Raw genomic sequence first — 20,163 nt, forward strand, 5'->3', positions numbered from 1 at the left:
TTATTTCACAGGGGAATTCCAGACTAGAATCAATCAGGGCCAGCTAACCCCTCCAGTCAAAGGATTCCGCCCCCAGGCAGCAACCCGCCAGGCTTTGAAGCTACAAGGCTATTGAGTGCCAATCAAGGTGGCCAATTGCAACATTCATACTTGCCTCAAACAGACAAGAGTTCCTTTCTCCCACCCTGGACATTATTCCACAGATATACAAATCCCACTTGTCTAGTTTCCAACAAACACAACCTCTGAGGACACCAGCCACAGATGTGGGCGAAATGTCAGGAGAGAATGCTTCTGGAAAATGGCCAGACAGCCCAGAAAACTCACAGCAACACAAAGTCCAAGAAAGGAGCATAACCACACTGGCCAGGTAATAAACAAAAAGTAACTATTTCAAACTCCGAGACAGCACTTGCCGGAGGTTGCCAATCTGCACACAACTGAAATCCCAAAGTAGCTGAAAAGCATGTGATTTTTCAACTGAGTGCTAGACTGATCCCAAAGGCCCGTTAAAGGAGTAGATCCGGCTTACCGTCTTCGTGCCCTTCGCGGTTCCTTCGCCGGTGCCTCTCCCGCCTGTGGCTGACCACCGACTCCGTCCCGGTTTCGTTGTCCAGCCCATCTCGACTACTTGCAGCGTTCGGGCTGCAAAGAAAATTGATGGCAAGAAGGGATGGTTAGCATTTCAAGCACACCTGGATTGCTCAAAGCCAAGTGAGTAGACCAAAGCCTTTAAGAGTCAGTGGTATAAAGCTTGTGTCGTCCTGAGGAGAGTGAGTAGGCCGAAGCCTGTAAGAGTCAGTGGGCTAAAGCTTGTGTCGTCCTGAGGAGAGTGAGTAGGCCGGAGCCTGTTAAGAGTCAGTGGAGCAAAGCTAGGGTCGTCCAGCGGAGAGTGAGTAGGTCAAAGTCTGTTAAACTCAGTCGGCTAAAGTTTGTGCCGTCCTGAGGAGAGGGAGTAGGCCGAAGCCCATTAGAGTCAGTGGGCTAAAGCTTGTGTCGTCCTGAGGAGAGTGAGTAGGTCAAAGTCTGTTAGAGTCAGTGGGGCAAAGCTAGTTTTGTACTGAAGAGAATGAGTAGGCCGAAGCCTGTTAAGAGTCAGTGGGCTAAAGCTAGTGTCATCCTGAGGAGAGTGAGTAGACCGAAGCCTGTAAGAGTCAGTGGGGCAAAGCTAGTTTCGTACTGAGGAGAGTGAGTAGACCGAAGCTACTGTAAGAGTCAGTGGGCCAAAGCTAGTGTCATCCTGAGGAGAGTGAGTAGGTCGAAGCCTGTTAAGAGTCAGTGGGGCAAAGCTAGTGTCATCCTGAGGAGAATGAGTAGGTCAAAGACTGATAAAGTCAATGGGGCAAAGTTTGTGTCATCCTGAGGAGAGTGAGTAGGCCAAAGCCTGTTAGAGTCTAAAGATTGTGTTGTCCTGACGAGAGTGAGTTGGCCAAAGCCTGATAGTCAGTGGGGAAAGCTTGTGTCATCCTGAGGAGAGTGAGTAGGCCGAAGTCTGTAAGAGTCAGTGGGCTAAAGCTTGTATCGTCCTGAGGAGAGTGAGTAGACCGAAGCTACTGTAAGAGTCAGTGGGGCCAAAGCTAGTGTCATCCTGAGGAGAGTGAGTAGGTCGAAGCCTGTTAAGAGTCAGTGGGGCAAAGCTAGTGTCATCCTGAGGAGAATGAGTAGGTCAAAGTCTGTTAGAATCAGTGGGCCAAAGCTAGTGTCGTCCTGAGGAGAGTGAGTAGGCCATAGACTGATAAAGTCAATGGGGCAAGGTTTGTGTCGTCCTGAGGAGAGTGAGTAGGCCAAAGCCTGTTAGAGTCTAAAGATTGTGTTGTCCTGATGAGAGTGAGTAGGCCAAAGCCTGATAGTCAGTGGGCTAAAGCTTGTATCGTCCTGAGGAGAGTGAGTAGACCGAAGCTACTGTAAGAGTCAGTGGGCCAAAGCTAGTGTCATCCTGAGGAGAGTGAGTAGGTCGAAGCCTGTTAAGAGTCAGTGGGCCAAAGCTAGTGTCGTTCTGAGGAGAGTGAGTAGGCCGAAGACTGTTAGAGTCAGTGGGCCAAAGCTAGTGTCATTCTGAGGAGAGTGAGTAGGCCGAAGCCTGTTCGAGTCTGTGGGCCAAAGCTAGTGTTGTCCACAATTGACAGTTGACCTATCAGGTAAGCCACCTAGCGGCCAAATTGTGTAATTTGTTATGTAATCGTTGTTCAAGTATGTTTATGTTTATGTGTGTATTAAGTATAGTTGTTTTCTTTATTGGTGGTTTATTTCCCCCTGAATTGAAACAATGAGGAAAACGGAAGCAAACCTGCCAAGGAAACATCAACAACAACAACACAACAAAGGGGATACGGAAAGTTTTTTGCTGCGCCCAAGAGACAAAGGAGGAGGGAGCCTCGCCGACAACACACACCGCACTTCCGCAATGGCATGGCCGCAAGAGGGCAGCAGAACCTTAGCAAGGAATTGTAGGAACATAGAAACATCCACGCCACCTTCCCTGCCAAGCAGGAAAACACATTCAAAGCCTTCCCAGTAGATGGCCATCCAGCTTCAGCTTGAAAACCTCCAGAGAAGGTGACTACACCATGTCAGGTGAGTGGGCTTATTAATGAAAGACCTTCTCCATAAATACACCACAGAGTAACTTGTTAGCAGCAGCATGATCCAGCACCAGTAGCGCAAAGTGATGCAAAAGACACAGACCAATATGATCTCTTCCATCTGAGGCTTTCCTCTGAATAATATGGTTGCACTATTTACAAGAACTAGGTTTCCATAACACAAATAAACAAACACACAGTAGATTTACACACAGCAACATTCACACTGGAGCTTTCTCACATGAGGCTTCGCTCATCAGGCCTTCTCATATCAGACCTTCCTCATACTGAAACCTCTCTCACACTGAGGCTTTTTCATTCTCCTCAGGACGACACTACATTTGGTCTCCTAACTCTAACAGACTTCACCTGACTCACTCTCCTCAAGTCAACAATAACTTTTGTGCACTAACTCTAATAGGCTTTGGCCTACTCACTGTCCTGAAATCATTGTCCCACTGATTCTAACAGTCTTCGGCCTACTCTCTCTCCTCAGGACGACACTAGTTTTGCCCACTGACTCTAACGGGCTTCGGCCTACTCTCCTCAGTACGACACTACCTTTGGCTCACTGATTCTTACAGGCTTCGGCCTACTCACTCTCCTCAGAATGACACTAGCTTTGGCTCACTGATTCTTACAGGCTTCGGCCTACTCACTCTCCTCAGGATAACACTAGCTTTGGAACACTCACTCATAACAGGCTTCGGCCTACTCCCTCTCCTAAGGACAACACTAGCTTTGGCCCACTGACTAACAAGCTTCAACCTACTCACTCTCCTCAGGACAAAACTAGCTTTGGCCCACTGACTCTAACAGGTTTCAGCCTACTCTCTCTCCTAAGGAAGACACTAGCTTTGGCCCACTGACTCTAACAGGCATTGGCCTACTCCCTCTCCTAAGGACGACACTAGCTTTGGCCCAATGACTCTTAACAGGCTTCGACCTACTCATTCTCCTAAGGAAGACACTAGAATTTGGCCCACTGACTCTAACAGGCTTCGGCCTACTCCTTCTTCTCAGGACGACACTAGCTTTGGCCCACTGACTCTAACAGGCTTCGGCCTACTCACTCTCCTAAGGACGACACTAGCTTTGGCCCACTGACTAACAAGCTTCGGTCTACTCACTCTCCTAAGGATGACACTAGCTTTGGCTCAATGACTCTTAACAGGCTTCGGTCTACTCACTCTCCTCAGGGCGACACTAGCTTTGGCCCACTGACTCTAACAGGCTTTGGTCTACTCACTCTCCTCAGGATGGCACAAACTTTGGAACACTGACTCTAACAGGCTTCGGCCTACTCTCTCTCCTCAGGACAACACTAGCTTTGACCCACTGACCCTAACAGACTTCAGTCTACTCACTCTCCTCAGGATGACACTAGCTTTGGAACACTGACTCTTAATAAGCTTTGACCTACTCACTCTCCTCAGTACAAAACTAGCTTTGGCCCACTGACTCTTACAGACTTCAGCCTACTCCCTCTCCTAAGGACGACACTAGCTTTGGCCCACGGACTAACAGGCTTCGGCCTACTCGCTCTCTTCAGGACGACACTAGCTTTGGCCCAATGACTCTTAACAGGCTTCGACCTACTCACTCTCTTCAGAGCGACACTAGCTTTGGAACACTGACTCTAACAGGCTTCGACCTACTCACTCTCCTCAGGATGACACTAGCTTTGGCCCACTGACTCTTAACAAGCTTTGACCTACTCATTCTCCTCAGGACGACACTAGCTTTGGCCCACTGACTCTAACAGGCTTCTGCCTACTCCCTCTCCTAACGACGACACTAGATTGACCCACTAACTAGAGAAGTCTCCCCAAATCCCTTTCACATAGACTCTTTGCACACTAGGTGTCACCTCTATGTGTACTTCACTTCTTTTCTGCCTACGCGTAACAACGTACATATCTCCCTGTTAAAAATAGTCTACTTTTAGTTGCAGCCCAACCCTCTGATCTGTTAAAATCGTTTCGGATTCTAATCCAAATGGGGAAAGGCATTCCACGGCATAGTAGGCGGTGGGAGAGGCACGGTCCAAGCACAGGGGCGGTGGGAGAGGCACTAACCCTGAATTTTTCAGAGAGGATCAAGAGCTCCTTAGAGCATAAAAGAACGCCTTGGACTATAGATTAGAGAGAGACTTACTGGAAGGAGGGCGGCCGGGAGTCTCCGATGCCTCCGGTTCTTTCAAGGGGAGGAGGAAGGTCGGGGTGGCTTTCAGTGCATTGAGAACCGGCGTCCGAATGAGCGCTTTCGGCCAGGACCAGCTGAAAGAGTCAAAATCAGGAAGGGAGTTAGAGATTGAAGGTGAACTATAAATCCCAGCAACTACAACTCCCAAATGTCAAGATCTGTTTTCCCCAAACTCCACCAGTATTCACATTTGGGCATATTGAGTATCTGTGCCAGGTTTGGTCCAGATCCATCACTGTTTGAGTCCACAGTGCTCTCTGGATATAGGTGAACTACAACTCCAATACCAAAGGACACCACCAAACCCTTCCAGTATTTTGTTGGTCATGGGAGAACTGTGTGCCAAGTTTGGTTCAATTCCATCGTTGGTGAGGTTCAGAATGCTCTTTGATTGTAGGTGAACTATAAATCCCAGCAACTACAACTCCCAAATGACAAAATCATTTTTTTTTTTTAGTGAAGGACATACATTGGGTTGTTAAATGTCTTGTGTCCCCAAACTCCACCAGTAATAACATTTGGGCATATTGAATATGTGTGCAAGGTTTGGTCCAGATCCATCACTGTTTGAGTCCACAATGCTCTCTGGATGTATGTGAACTATAACTCCCAAACTAAAGGTCAATGCCCACCAAACCCTTCCAGTATTTTCTGTTGGTCATGGGAGTTCTGTGCCAAGACTGGTTCAATTCTATTGTTGCTGGGGTTCAGAATGCTCTATGATTGTAGGTGAACTATAAATTCCAGCAACTACAACTCCCAAATGTCAAGGTCTATTTTTCCCAAACTCCACCAGTATTCACATTTGGGCTTATTGAATATCTGTGCCAGGTTGGGTCCAGATCTATCATTGTTTGAGCCCACAGCGCACTCTGGATGTAGGCGAACTATAACTCCAAAACTCAAGATCAATGCCCACCAAACCCTTCCAATGGCCAACATAGAACCCCATGTCTCAAAGGGACTCACTTGCGTGAGCTTGCCTCCAGCCTTGCACACTCTTTCTGATGTCCACATTTCTTATGTCCACATTTCTGTAATTTCATAACACTTCTCTCATTCATAAATACAATCACTGAAGTTTTCCCCCATCTTCATTGTAGGAAAACGATAGGTAAAGGATTTCCCCTGATTTTAAGAGCCTCGGTGTGTTTGTAGGCTTCAGTGCTAGTTCGCCTCAGTGGGAGAAAGGCATCAGTCTGGGAGCAATAGGTTTTCCCCTGATATTCACAAATACTGTACAATCACTGAAGTTTCCCCCCATCTTCATTGTAGGAAAACGATAGGTAAAGGATTTCCTTAGACAGTGTGTTTGTAGGCTTCAGTGTTAGTTCACCTCAGTGGGAGAAAGGCCTCAGTCTGGGAGCAATAGGTTTTCCCCTGACATTCATAAATACTGTACAATCACTGAAGTTTTCCCTCATCTTCGTTGTAGGAAAACAATAGGTAAAGGATTTCCTTAGACAGTGTGTTTGTAGGCTTCAGAGTTAGTTTGCCTCAGTGGGAGAAAGGCCTCAGTCTGGGAGCAATAGGTTTTCCCCTGATATTCATAAATACTGTACAATCACTGAAGTTTTCCCTCATCTTCGTTGTAGGAAAATGGTTAGGTAAAGGATTTCCCCTGAAATTAAGGGCCTCAGTGTGTTTGTAGGCCTCAGTGTTAGTTCACCTCAGTGGGAGAAAGACCTCAGTCTGGAAGCAATAGGTTTTCCCCTGACATTCATAAATACTGTACAATCACTGAAGTTTTCCCCCATCTTCGTTGTAGGAAAACAATAGGTTAAGGATTTCCCCTGACATTAAGGGCCTCAGTGTGTTTGTAGGCTTCAGTGTTAGTTCGCCTCAGTGGGAGAAAGGCCTCAGTCTGGGAGCAATAGGTTTTCCCCTGATATTCATAAATACTGTAGAATCACTGAAGTTTCCCCCCATCTTCGTTGTAGGAAAACGATAGGTAAAGGATTTCCCCAGACATTAAGGGCCTCAGTGTGTTAGTAGGCTTCAGTGTTAGTTTGCCTCAGTGGGAGAAAGACCTCAGTCTGGGAGCAATAGGTTTTCCCTTGACATTAAATCCAGTCATGTCCGACTCTGGGGGTTGGTGCTCATCTCCATTCCTAAGCCGAAGAGCCGGTGTCGTCCGTAGACACCTCCAAGGTCATGTGATTGGCATGACTGCATGGAGCGCCATTACCTTACCACCGGAGCGGTACCTATTGATCTACTCACATTTGCATGTTTTCAAACAGCTAGTTTGGCAGAAGCTGGGGCATTTCTGCATTTCGTAAACATTATTTTTAGAAAGGCTCGTTCAGACAGCGCAGAAATGGCGGTTGTGAACGTTCTAGAGTCGAACCTATTCTGGTTCAGGCCGATCTGAGCCTTTGTCTTTTGTCAATTCCACAATGCAGCCAGTTCCATACACATCCTAATAATAATAAGCTTTCCACAATGGCTCTGCCTGGTCGGCGGTGGATTACGGAGCCAACGTATCTCCGCATGGTGCCTCTCAACCCGGGACAGGGTTGAATAGGGATTGTGGAGATAGGGGAAGCCCTGCAAGGCAGGGAAAGTGTACATGTGCGATTGCACAAAAGGAAAATCGGTAGGTATTTTTTTCTTCCCCACCCCGATATACTGCGGTTGGAGAAAAGAAGCATGACATCACCGCGAGCCAATCGGGAAACCGCGCCAGTCCCAAACGGCAAATGGGATTTTAAAATAAGTAAATAAATAAATAAGGGAAAAGGCAGTTGTGTTGATGGCAATCTCCGCAAAGGGCAGAGGGGAGAGGAGTTGCCGACAATGGCCAACCCACTGTGCACAAACGGTCAGCTGAGGTTGGACTGTCAAGAGTAAAATGAGGAGTCTTAACAGAACCTACTAAGCATCCATTGTGATTTTACACATACACAACACGCCACTCCTTGCAAAGGAAAGGGCGCCAAATAGCTGGGCTTGGTCCCGATCCCATGAGGCCAACCTTACAAGGAAAAGGAATGCAAAAGAAGGGTGAGCCAGCAGCCAAATGGAAGTGGGGCCAAAATACTGAGAAATCAAGAGTGGGCAAATGGGTCCACTGCTCCTTCCTATGAGATCCAGGGATGTATAGTTGAGGAAGGAGCCTTTCAAATCCTCCGTTCAAGCGCAACCAACTACAATCCCCAGCATCCCCTATGTTACCCAGCATCCCCTATGTCATAAAAACTTTACGAATGAACACATAAGAACAGGAGTTGCTACAGATCATGGCCTGAACGGTCCTCTACTAAACACTACTGTTCAACATAGACGCCATCAATTTGGACAAATATGCACCATCGTTGAACCCAGGCATCAAAACTCAAGGGCTCTTGGGTGCTCTAGCTGGAGGACTTGAGTGCTCTAGCTGGAGGTCAGCTGTGACCAGCAGTGCTGTAGAATTTGAAGAGGCATGAATGGAAGGCTACAGAGAGAAACGTGCCAAGAGGAAGGCGCGTCAAGCCAACCCCGACTGGGACTGCCTCCCACCTGGAAACTGATGCCCTCACTGCAGAAGATGCAGATCAAGAATAGGGTTCACAGTCACCTACGGACCCACCGCCAGGACACCGAACTTGGAGGACAATCTTACTTGGAAAACGAGGGATCACCTAAGTAAGTAAGCATCAAAACTATTTTGGAAAAATTCAGGGTTGCACTATTTACAAGAACTAGGTTTCCAGAACACAAATAAACAAATAGATAGTAGCTTTACATGCAGCAGCCTTCACACTGGCATTTTTCTCACACTGAGGTTTACCTCACACCCTTCAGGATGACACTTGCTTTGGCCCACTGACTCTAACAGGTTTTGGCCTACTAACTCTTTCAATAATAATAATGATAAACTTTATTTATACCGCGCCAAAGGGGACTCGGGGCGGCTTACATGAGGCCAGCAAAATAAATGCAAAGTAACAAAAATATGCAAATGTGAGAAGATCAATAGGTACCGCTCTGGCGGGAAGGTAACGGCGCTCCATGCAGTCATGCCGGCCACATGACCTTGGAGGTGTCTACGGACAACGCTGGCTCTTTGGCTTAGAAATGGAGATGAGCACCAACCCCCAGAGTCAGACATGACTGGACTTAATGTCAGGGGACTACCTTTACCTTTTTAACAAAAATATCATCACAATAAAATAAGTATTATTTTCAAGGCTTTACTCACACTTTTGTAATAAAAACGGTTGCACTATTTGCAAGAACTAGATTTCCAAAACACAAATAAGTCAATAGATAATAGCTTTACATGCAGCAGCCTTCACACTGGAGCTTTCTCACACTGAGGTTTCACCTCACACCCTTCAGGACGACACTAGCTTTGGCCCACTGACTCTAACAGGCTTTAGTCTACTAACTCTTTCAAGGCTTGACTTACACTTTTGTAATAAAAATGACTGCATGATTTACAAGAACTAGGTTTCCATAACATAAATAAACAAATAGATAGTAGCTTTACACACTGGAGCTCTCTCACACAAGGCTTCTCTCACACTGAGGTTTACCTCACACCCTTTGGGACGACACTGACTCCAACAGGCTTTGGCCTACTAACTCTTTCAATGCTTGGCTCACACTTTTGTAATAAAAATGGTTGCACTATTTACAATAACTAGGTTTCCATAACACAAATAAACAAATAGATAGTAGCTTTACATACAGCAGCCTTCACACTGGGGCATTCTCACACGAGGCTTCTCTCACACTGAGGTTTACCTCACACCCTTCAGGGCAACACTAGCTTTGGCCCACTGACTCTAACAGGCTTCAGCCTACTAACTCTTTCAAGGCTTGACTCACACTTTTGTAATAAAAATGACTGCACTATTTACAAGAACTAGGTTTCCATAACATAAATAAACAAATAGATAGTAGCTTTACACACAGCAGCCTTCACACTGGAGCTCTCTCACACGAGGCTTCCCTCTCACTGAGGTTTACCTCACACCCTTCAGGACAACACTAGCTTTGGCCGGGAAGGACTTTCCATAACATAAATAAACAAATTGATAGTCGTTTTACATGCAGCAGCTTTCACACTGGAGCTCTCTCACACAAGACTTCTCTCACACTGAGGTTTACCTCACACCCTTCAGGACAGCACTAGCTTTGGCCGGGAAGGACGTTCCATAACATAAATAAACAAATTGATAGTAGTTTTACAGGCAGCAGCTTTCACACTGGAGCTCTCTCACACGAGGCTTCTCTCACACTGAGGTTTACCTCATACCCTTCAGGATGACACTAGCTTTGTCCCACTGACTCTTTCAATGCTTGACTCACACTTTTGTAATAAAAATGGTTGCACTATTTACAAGAAAAAGGTTTCTATAACACAAATAAAGTTCAACCTTCACACTGGAGCTTCACATACGACAGCCTGTCTCATAACATGCATAGATAGTCCAGTAGCTGCGAGAGAAAGAAAAGTTAGAGTGATGGAGGCACTTTTTGACGCACTCTCGTATTGTCATGGCAGCACTTCATCTCCAACAATTGAGAAAGCTAGAAACGAACACTGAGATATCTTTGGGATTGGAGGAAGGCAAATACGGAATGTTTGAGGAGGATAAATACAGACACAGAGAGAGTCTAAACAGCCGTAAATCCACCTTCACTTGGCTTAAGTCCTCTGAGTCATTTCCAAGCACCATCCAAATGACCCAAACAAGAGACTGAACCCAAGCAATGCTTTCTGGGCACTTTTGGCGATACGCTGCCCAAACAAAAAGATTGGATCCAACATACCCAGGACACGACACGTCCGTTGAAGCACGGCAACCTTGCATTGTCATCGGAGATCTCTTCCTTTACCACCCTGCGGGGAAATAAGAAGGGAGAAACATCAGGAGTGGGAGACAGGTTGAGTATCCCTCTTCCAAAACACCCCAAAATTGTCCACCTGAAATAGTGACAATTGCTTTCAGACAGTCCAAGAAAGACGGTGCAAAAATTTATGGCGCTCCACAAAACACTTTCCACAACAGTTGTAAAAACGACTTATTTACAAGATCTTTCTTGAAAATACAATGCTTGTAACAATTTGGTTGTCGTACTCCAGAGCAGAATCACCTCTGAATTTAAACACCACACCAGCTGGGTAAAATCAGCAAGCAGTTTATTTAGGAATATATGTAGCCAAAGAAGTAAAAAAAAAGCAATCCACAGTAAAAGTAATCCAATTTAGTTCATTCGATACAAAAGAAGACAGGAACAAAGAGTAAAAGGAAATCCATGAAACTAGGCACTTGAATCCATGATTAAGACCCTAGTTTCCATCCCGCCATTGTCACAGGCACGATTGGTGGGGATGAGAGGCAGGGCCTTCTCAGTGATTGCTCCCTGTCTATGGAACTCCCTTCCTGGTGGGATCAGGTCGGCCCCCTCTCTCCTGTCCTTTAGAAGGATGGTCAAAACTTGGCTGCGGGACCAAGCTTTCGGGACACGGCAATAAAGCGGCAATAGGAAAGATTACCAGGCCAATTAGATTTGACTGGGACGATTTTAAATTGTGTATTTTAATATTTTGATAAATGCTTTTAATGTTTACTAGCCGTCCCCTGCCATGCATTGCCGTGGCCCACATGGGGGTTCTGTGTGGGAGGTCTGGCCCAATTCTATCGTCGATGGGGTTCAGAATGCTCTGTGATTATAGGTGAACTATAAATCCCAACAACTACAGCTCCCAAATGTCAAGATTCTATTTTTCCCCAAACTCCACCAGTGTTCACATTTGGGCATATTGAGTGTTCGCGTACAGATACATCATTGTTTGAGTCCACAGTGCTCTCTGGATGTAGGTGAACTACAACTCCAAAACCAAAGGACACTGCTCACCAAACCCTTCCAGTATTTTCGGTTGGTCATGGGAGAACTGTGTGCCAAGTTTGGTTCAATTCCATCGTTGGTGGGGTTCAGAATGCTCTTTGATTGTAGGTGAACTATAAATCCCAGCAACTACAACTCCCAAATGACAAAATCAATTTTTTTTAATGAAGGACATACATTGGGTTGTCAGGTGTCTTGTGTCCAAATTTGGTGTCAATTCGTCCAGTGGTTTTTGAGTTCTGTTAATCCCACAAACGAACATTACATTTTTATTTATATAGATGTATGTATATAAGAATTTGTGTCCCGGCAGTGAATGTTTGCTGTATATATGCTGTGCTCCGCCCTGAGTCCCCTTCGGGGTGAGATGGGCGGAATATAAATGTTTTAAATAAATGAACGAACAATACAGAAGTATATCCCATAGGCAAAACATGAGCTAGGCAGAACTTGGTGCATGAAACTTGGCATTATCCTGACGTTGCCTCAACTGAAGCAATTGTCTCTCACAAATCATTATAACAGGCTAATAAACAACACTGGAAGAGCCACTGGCTGCCTCCCCGGGGATCTGTCTAAAGAGCATTAATTCCATAGTGTAGATGCACCCTAAGATCATTTTGAAGAGTCACGCCAGAGAACTAGGCAGAACTTGGTGCATGAAACTTGGCATTATCCTGACGTTGCCTCAACTGAAGCAATTGTCTCTCACAAATCATTATAACAGGCTAATAAACAACACTGGAAGAACCACTGGCTGTCTCCCCAGGGGATCTGTCTAAAGAGCATTAATTCCACAGTGTAAATGCACCTTATTCAAATTCTAACACCCAGAATTCCATATCACTGGGGCATTCAGGGTGGTCTAGTCTGAAAAAGGTATTTGTTTTCCCCAAGCAGTACTCTTAGCCACTTTGCTTTGGCGTTGCAAAGGGATTTTGCCTTGTCACCCGAAGTGGACAGACCAAAGATCATTTTGAAGAGTCATGCCAGAGAGCTAGGCAGAACTTGGTGCATGAAACTTGGCATTATCCTGACATTGTCTCAACTGAAGCAATTGTCTCTCACAAATCATGATAACAGGCTAATAAACAACACCGGAAGAACCACTGGCTGCCTCCCTGGGGGATTTGTGTACAGTTGGTCTAAAGTGCATTAATTCCACAGTGTAGATGCACCCTATTCAAATTCTAACACCCAGAATTCCATATTGCTGGGGCATTCAGGGTGGTCTAGTCTGAAAAAGGTATTTGTTTTCCCCAAGCTGGACTCTTAGCCACTTTGTTTTGGCGTTGCAAAGGGATTTTGCCTTGTCACCCGAAGCAGACAGACCAAAGATCATTTTGAAGAGAGAGAGCTAGACAGAAACTTGGCATTATCCTGACGTTGCCTCAACTAGGCAGAACTTGGTGCATGAAACTTGGCGTTATCCTGACGTTGCCTCAACTGAAGCAACTGTCTCTCACAAATCATTATAACAGGCTAATAAACAACACTGGAGGAACCACTGGCTGCCTCCCTGGGGGATTTGTGTACAGTTGGTCTAAAGTGCATTAATTCCACAGTGTAAATGCACCTTATTCAAATTCTAACACCCAGAATTCCATATCACTGGGGAATTCAGGGTGGTCAAGTCTGAAAAAGATATTTGTTTTCCCCAAGCTGTACTCTTAGCCACTTTGCTTTGGCGTTGCAAAGGGATTTTGCCTTGTCACCCGAAGCAGACAGACCAAAGATCATTTTGAAGCGTCACGCCAGAGAGGCTGAATGCCCAACATGTTTCAGTGCATAGACGAGCTGGTGATTCGCCCGGACACAACGGAGTTGGGAATGTTGTGAAAGCTCGCGTCAGCAATAGTTTGCATTCAGCCGAGCGCAAGCAGTGGTGGGTGGGTCGCTTCCCAGCAAATGAGCAACACGCTCACCTTGTTCTGCAGGGCTGTTCGGTACGGAGCCAATGCCATTCGCCCTCAGAGCGGGAACTCAAGATACCTTTGATGCCTGCCAACCTTGGGCACCAAGCGGCGTGCCTCATGCGCACATCATGCCCACATGGAATGCCCTCATGGAACGGAGCGCTTAGAGGAGCTCAACTTCCTCGGCACAAGCATTCCAGACCCTGCGTTGGTGGGCAAGGCAATTCAAGAAGGATTTGGGCAAGATGGAAGGGTGACGTGATATATTTGATGATATCTTGGAACACACACTGTCATAGCTAATATACACAGAGGCCATAATGCAGTGAGCACCTGACCTTCAGCCCACCTAAGCCAGAATTTCTCAAGCTGGGGGTAAGGACCCCTTCCTGGTGAGATCAGGAGTGCTCTCTGGATGTAGGTGAACTACAACTCCAAAATTCAAGATCAATGCCCATCAAACCCTTCCAGTATTTTCTGTTGGTCATGGGAGTTCAGTGTGCCAACTTTGGTTCAATTCTATTGTTCGTAGAGTTCAGAATGCTCTTTGATGGCAGGTGAACTATAAATCCCAACAACGACAAATCCCAAATGACAAAATCAATTCCCCCCAATATTGAAATGTGGGCGTATCGTGTATTTGTGCCAAATTTTGGTCCAGTGAATGAAAATACATCCTGCATATCAGATATTTACATTATGATTCATGACAGCAGCAAAATTACGGTTAAGAAGTAGCAACGAAAATAATATTATGGGTGGGGATCACAAGATGAGGAAGTGTATTAAGGGGTCGCGGCATTAGGAAGGTTGGGAAACATTGCCATAGTGGCTTTGCAAGGGCATCTGTTCTAGGTTTGTTTCTGAAGTTAGAATGAAGACTCTTATCTCTGCTCACCAACCCCGCTCTCATCGTTTTGGTGAGTTGGAGGAACGTCCTTCGCGGCTTGCCAAACCAACCAACGCTGGCTCTGTGACGTGCCTTGACAAGCACCGAAAACACGGGAGAGCCAGTTCGGCTTTCAAGTGGGTGAGAGGCAAACAGAAAACGCTGGCAGGGCTACGTAAACAAAGCCAGGAAGCCGTGGATGTGTGTGTTTCATTTTGTTCAAAGGGAACCTTGAGCTCCCAGTATTATTTACTTACTTATTTATTTGTTTACAGCATTTATATTCCGCCCTTCTCACCCCGAAGGGGACTCACAGCGGATCACGGAACGCATATATATATTTCCGCAGAATCCCTTGTTGTCGTCCGCCTCCCTTTCTCCTTTTCTCATTCCTTGTTTTCCTTTTTAAAGTGGTAGTCAAGCAGAAATTGACACTGAGGCTAACTAACACTGAGGCCTTCTCATACTGAGGTCTACTAATGCACTGAGGCCTTCTCCCACAGAGATTTCTCACAGATTGAGGGCTACTAAGCTATCAACCAATTGCAACATTCACACTTGCCTCCAACAGACAGCGCTCTCTTAGACTGAGGACGTCCTCACACTGAGGCTAACTAACACTGAGGCCTTCTTATACTGAGGTCTACTAACACACTGAGGCCCTTCTCCCACAGAGATTTCTCACAGATTGAGGGCTACTAAGCTATCAACCAATTGCAACATTCACACTTGCCTCCAACAGACAGCGCTCTCTTAGACTGAGGACGTCCTCACACTGAGGCTAACTAACACTGAGGCCTTCTTATACTGAGGTCTACTAACACACTGAGGCCCTTCTCCCACAGAGATTTCTCACAGATTGAGGGCTACTAAGCTATCAACCAATTGCAACATTCACACTTGCCTCCAACAGACAGCGCTCTCTTAGACTGAGGACGTCCTCACACTGAGGCTAACTAACACTGAGGCCTTCTTATACTGAGGCCTACTAACACACTGAGGCTCTTCTCCCACAGAGATTTCTCACAGATTGAGGGCTACTAAGCTATCAACCAATTGCAACATTCACACTTGCCTCCAACAGACAGCGCTCTCTTAGACTGAGGACGTCCTCACACTGAGGCTAACTAACACTGAGGCCTTCTTATACTGAGGTCTACTAACACACTGAGGCCCTTCTCCCACAGAGATTTCTCACAGATTGAGGGCTACTAAGCTATCAACCAATTGCAACATTCACACTTGCCTCCAACAGACAGCGCTCTCTTAGACTGAGGACGTCCTCACACTGAGGCTAACTAACACTGAGGCCTTCTTATACTGAGGTCTACTAACACACTGAGGCCCTTCTCCCACAGAGATTTCTCACAGATTGAGGGCTACTAAGCTATCAACCAATTGCAACATTCACACTTGCCTCCAACAGACAGCGCTCTCTTAGACTGAGGACGTCCTCACACTGAGGCTAACTAACACTGAGGCCTTCTTATACTGAGGTCTACTAACACACTGAGGCCCTTCTCCCACAGAGATTTCTCACAGATTGAGGGCTACTAAGCTATCAACCAATTGCAACATTCACACTTGCCTCCAACAGACAGCGCTCTCTTAGACTGAGGACGTCCTCACACTGAGGCTAACTAACACTGAGGCCTTCTTATACTGAGGCCTACTAACACACTGAGGCTCTTCTCCCACAGAGATTTCTCACAGATTGAGGGCTACTAAGCTATCAACCAATTGCAACATTCACACTTGCCTCCAACAGACAGCGCTCTCTTAGACTGAGGACTTCCTCACACTGAGGCTAACTAACACTGAGGCCTTCTTATACTGAGGCCTACTAGCACACTGAGGCCCTTCTCCCACGGAGATTTCTCACAGATTGAGGGCTACTAAGCTATCAACCAATTGCAACATTCACACTTGTCTCCAACAGATAGCGCTCTCTTAGACTGAGGACTCCCTCACACTGAGGCAAGCTAACACTGAGGCCTTCTCATGCTGAGGCCTACTAACACACCGAGGGCCCTTCTCCCAAAGAGATATCTCACAGATTGATGGCTACTAAGCTAGCAACCAATTGCAACATTCACACTTGCCTCCAACAGACAGCGCTCTCTTAGACTGAGGACTCCCTCACACTGAGGCTAACTAACACTGAGGCCTTCTTATACTGAGGCCTACTAACACATCGAGGCCCTTCTCCCACAGAGATTCCAAAGAGCATTCTGAACACCACCAACGATGGAATTGAACCAAACTTGGCACACAGAGCTCCCATGACCAACAGAAAATACTGGAAGGGTTTGGTGGGCAGTGTCCTTTGGTTTTGGAGTTGTAGTTCACCTACATCCAGAGATCACTGTGGACTCAAACAATGATGGATCTGGTCCAAACTCTACACGAATACTCAAGATGCCCAAATGTGAATACTGGTGGAGATTGGAGAAAATAGAATCTTGACATTTGGGTGTTGTAGTTGCTGGGATTTGTAGTTCACCTACAATCACGGAGCATTCTGAACCCCACCGACGATAGAATTGGGCCAAACACAGAACCCCCATGACCACCAGAGTGGGCCACAGCAATGTGTGGCAGGGGACAGCTAGTACTGATATAAAGTAAAGTAAGTAAGTAAATTGTACTATGCTAATAATATATTGTATGCATATATATCTTGTAAGCCGCTCTGAGTCCCCTTCAAGGTGAGAAGTACGGCATATAAATGTCGTAAGTAAATAAATATAAATAAATAAGAGTCCTTTCTCCCACCCTGGACCTCATTCTACATATATATAAAAACCCCACTTGCCTAGTTTCCAATGTTACTTGCAACTTCTGTGGATGCCTGCCATAGATGTGGGCGAAATGTCAGGAGAGAGTGCTACTGGAAAACCCACAGCAAGTGTTTTTTAAAAAAGGAAAATGCACAGGTTTAGAAAATTGCAAAAGTGGGGGAAATCTATCGAAAGGTATTAATACAGAAAGGAATCAGAAGCTGAAGGCTTGATTGACAAGACTCGGGTTCCAAAAAGAAGGTCTACACTGCCAAATTAATGCGACTTGACCGTTTTACGAGGCCTTTAGCCTTCTCTGCCGAAAAGTGCGGCTAGATTCTGTGGAGACTCCTTTGGAGGCATTGCCTTCAAGCGCCGTAACGGATCTGTTTTTCCAAAGTTGCCTTTCCCTTTGCGAGCCCACCCCACAGGAAAAGGGCCCAGCCTTCGGCATCCCTTGGCTATGTTTTCCTAGCGAAATCTCGCCCCACCCAGAATGCTTTGGAATTGTTTCTGTGGCTCTGCTGGTTTAAAAAACAGAACATTTGCAAGCAACCAGTCGCCAAAACCTCCCAAAATTCATTCTCAATTGGAGTCTATGTCCTCACCCACTCACTCCACTCGATGACACAAATTCCTTTCCAAACAACAGCCCCCGTTTGCTTCTTTTTGGCCTTTGAAGCCACCAAACGCTAAAGACAACCGATCTGCAACAAAATGCTCCAAACCCAAGGAAGTAGGACTTTCCTTGGAGTACAAAGACGTAGAAGATCATGCATTGACTTCTTCTGTAGTTCATTTTTCATCTCTTCCTCTAACATAGTCTTTCTATCTATATGCTGCCCTCTTGTGGCTGCATGTAAGTGCTGTGTGCATATCTATCTGTTTGTTTTGCTGGCCCAATCCTGAAATAGAGTGGATTTCTAAGCACCAGTATTTTAAGTTGAACAGTGAAGGGTACGTATACCAAGCTTGGTCCTGATCCATCCAGCCATGTAGGAGCCTTTGAAGAACAAACAAACATACATATTTTTACTTTTTTAACATATTAGCTTGGGTACTCAGTATTGCCCAAGGAAGTAGGACTTTCCTTGGAGTAGAAAGACATGGCAGATGATGCAAAGACTTAATCTATAGTTCATATTTCATCTCTCCCACTAACACAGTCTTTCTATCTATATGCTGCCCTCTTGTGGCTGCATCTAAGCGCTATGTGCATATCTATGTGTTTGTTTTGTGGGCCCCACCCCTAAATAGGGTATATTTCTAAACAAAACCCTACCAGTATTTTAAGTTGAATAGTGAAGTGTATATATACCAAGCTTCGTCCTGATCCATCAAGCCATGTAGGGGCCTTTGAAGAACAAACAAACATACATGTTTTTACTTTTTTAACATATTAGCTTGGGTACTCGCATTGTCCAAGGAAGTAGGACTTTCCTTGGAGTAGAAAGACATGGCAGATGATGCAAAGACTTCTTCTATAGTTCATATTTCATTTCTCCCACTAACACAGTCTTTCTATCTATATGCTGCCCTCTTGTGGCTGCATCTAAGCGCAATGTGCATATCTATGTGTTTGTTTTGTGGGCCCCACCCCTAAATAGGGTGGATTTCTAAACAAAACCCTACCAGTATTTTAAGTTGAATAGTGAAGTGTATATATACCAAGCTTGGTCCTGATCCATCAAGCCATGTAGGGGCCTTTGAAGAACAAACAAACATACATATTTTTACTTTTTTAACATATTAGCTTGGGTAACCAGCATTGCCTAAGGAAGTAGGAATTTCTTTGGAGTAGAAAGACATGGCAGATCACGCAATGACTTCTTCTGTAGTTCATTTTTCATCTCTCTCTCTAATACAGTCTTTCTATCTATATGCTGCCCTCTTGTGGCTGCATCTAAGTGCTGTGCACATATCTATCTGTGTGTTTTGCAGGCCCAATCCCAAAACAGAGTGGATTTCTAAGCACCAGTACTTTATGTTGAACAGTGAAGGGTATGTATACCAAGCTTGGTTCTGATCCATCAAGCCATGTAGGGGCCTTTGAAGAACAAACATACATACGTATTTTTTACGTATTTGAACATACTAGCTTGCATACTTGATATTGCCCAAGGAAGTAGGACCTTCCTTGGCAGATCATGCAATAACTTCGTTTTTAGTTGATTTTTCATCTCTCCCTCTAATACAGTCTTTCTATCTATATGCTGCCCTCTTGTGGCTGCATCTAAGTGCTGTGTACATATCTATGTGTTTTGTGGGCCCCGCCCCTAAATAAAGTGAATTTCTCAGCACAACCCCACCAGTACTTAAGTTAAATAGTGAAGGGTATGTATACCAAACTTCGTCCTGATCCATCAAGCCACGTAGGAGCCATTGAAGAACAAACATACATACATATTTTTACTTTTTGAACATACTCACTTGGGGAGCCACCAGGTCTTTTGCAGAGAAAGACCATGTCAAACTGCAAATCCCATAGCATTGAGCCATGGTGGTTACATAGTTTCCAGTGGCATTCATTCTGCCATGTAGACACAAACTTAGAGACTTGCCTCATAAAAGTGTGGGCTTGTGACACCTTATATATATAGTTTTTACTATATAGTCCATTTAGTTCAATTTCCCCTTGGCCCAAGGATTGGGATGGGAAGAAACCACTTGTACACCAGAGCACAAACACTTCTGACCTTAAACACCACACCAGCCTGGTCAATTCAGCAAGCAGTTTATTGAAGAAAATATGCAGGCAAAGCAGTAAAAATAGCAAGAACAGTAAAGGTCCAATATATATCCATAAGCTTCAAGGGAAAACACAATCCATAGCTACATACAAATCCATGAAACCGTGAAACTAGACCGCAGGAAAAAAATCTCACACACAAATCTGGAGCTTGGCAGAAACTTGGTACATGAAACTAAGAGCACTTGAAAGCAAG

The 20,163-nt window shown here is 45.4% G+C and overlaps 1 protein-coding gene across 3 annotated transcripts in view; it reads right to left on the reverse strand.

Moving 5' to 3' along the window:
• Nucleotides 1-20,163, reverse strand: part of DVL1 (dishevelled segment polarity protein 1) — a 75,637-nt gene that overhangs the window by 38,352 nt on the left and 17,122 nt on the right. For all 3 annotated transcript variants that reach the window (XM_060758964.2, XM_060758962.2, XM_060758967.2), the window contains exons 2-4: nucleotides 10,554-10,623; nucleotides 4,740-4,861; nucleotides 533-645 (exon numbers count right to left, since the gene is read on the reverse strand). In XM_060758964.2, coding sequence (XP_060614947.2) covers nucleotides 533-645; nucleotides 4,740-4,861; nucleotides 10,554-10,623 — 305 coding nt within the window. The remainder of the gene's footprint in view (nucleotides 1-532; nucleotides 646-4,739; nucleotides 4,862-10,553; nucleotides 10,624-20,163) is intronic.

The sequence above is a fragment of the Anolis sagrei genome, chromosome 13, assembly GCF_037176765.1.
Source record: "Anolis sagrei isolate rAnoSag1 chromosome 13, rAnoSag1.mat, whole genome shotgun sequence".
In the NCBI taxonomy this organism is placed as follows: Eukaryota; Metazoa; Chordata; class Lepidosauria; order Squamata; family Dactyloidae; genus Anolis; species Anolis sagrei.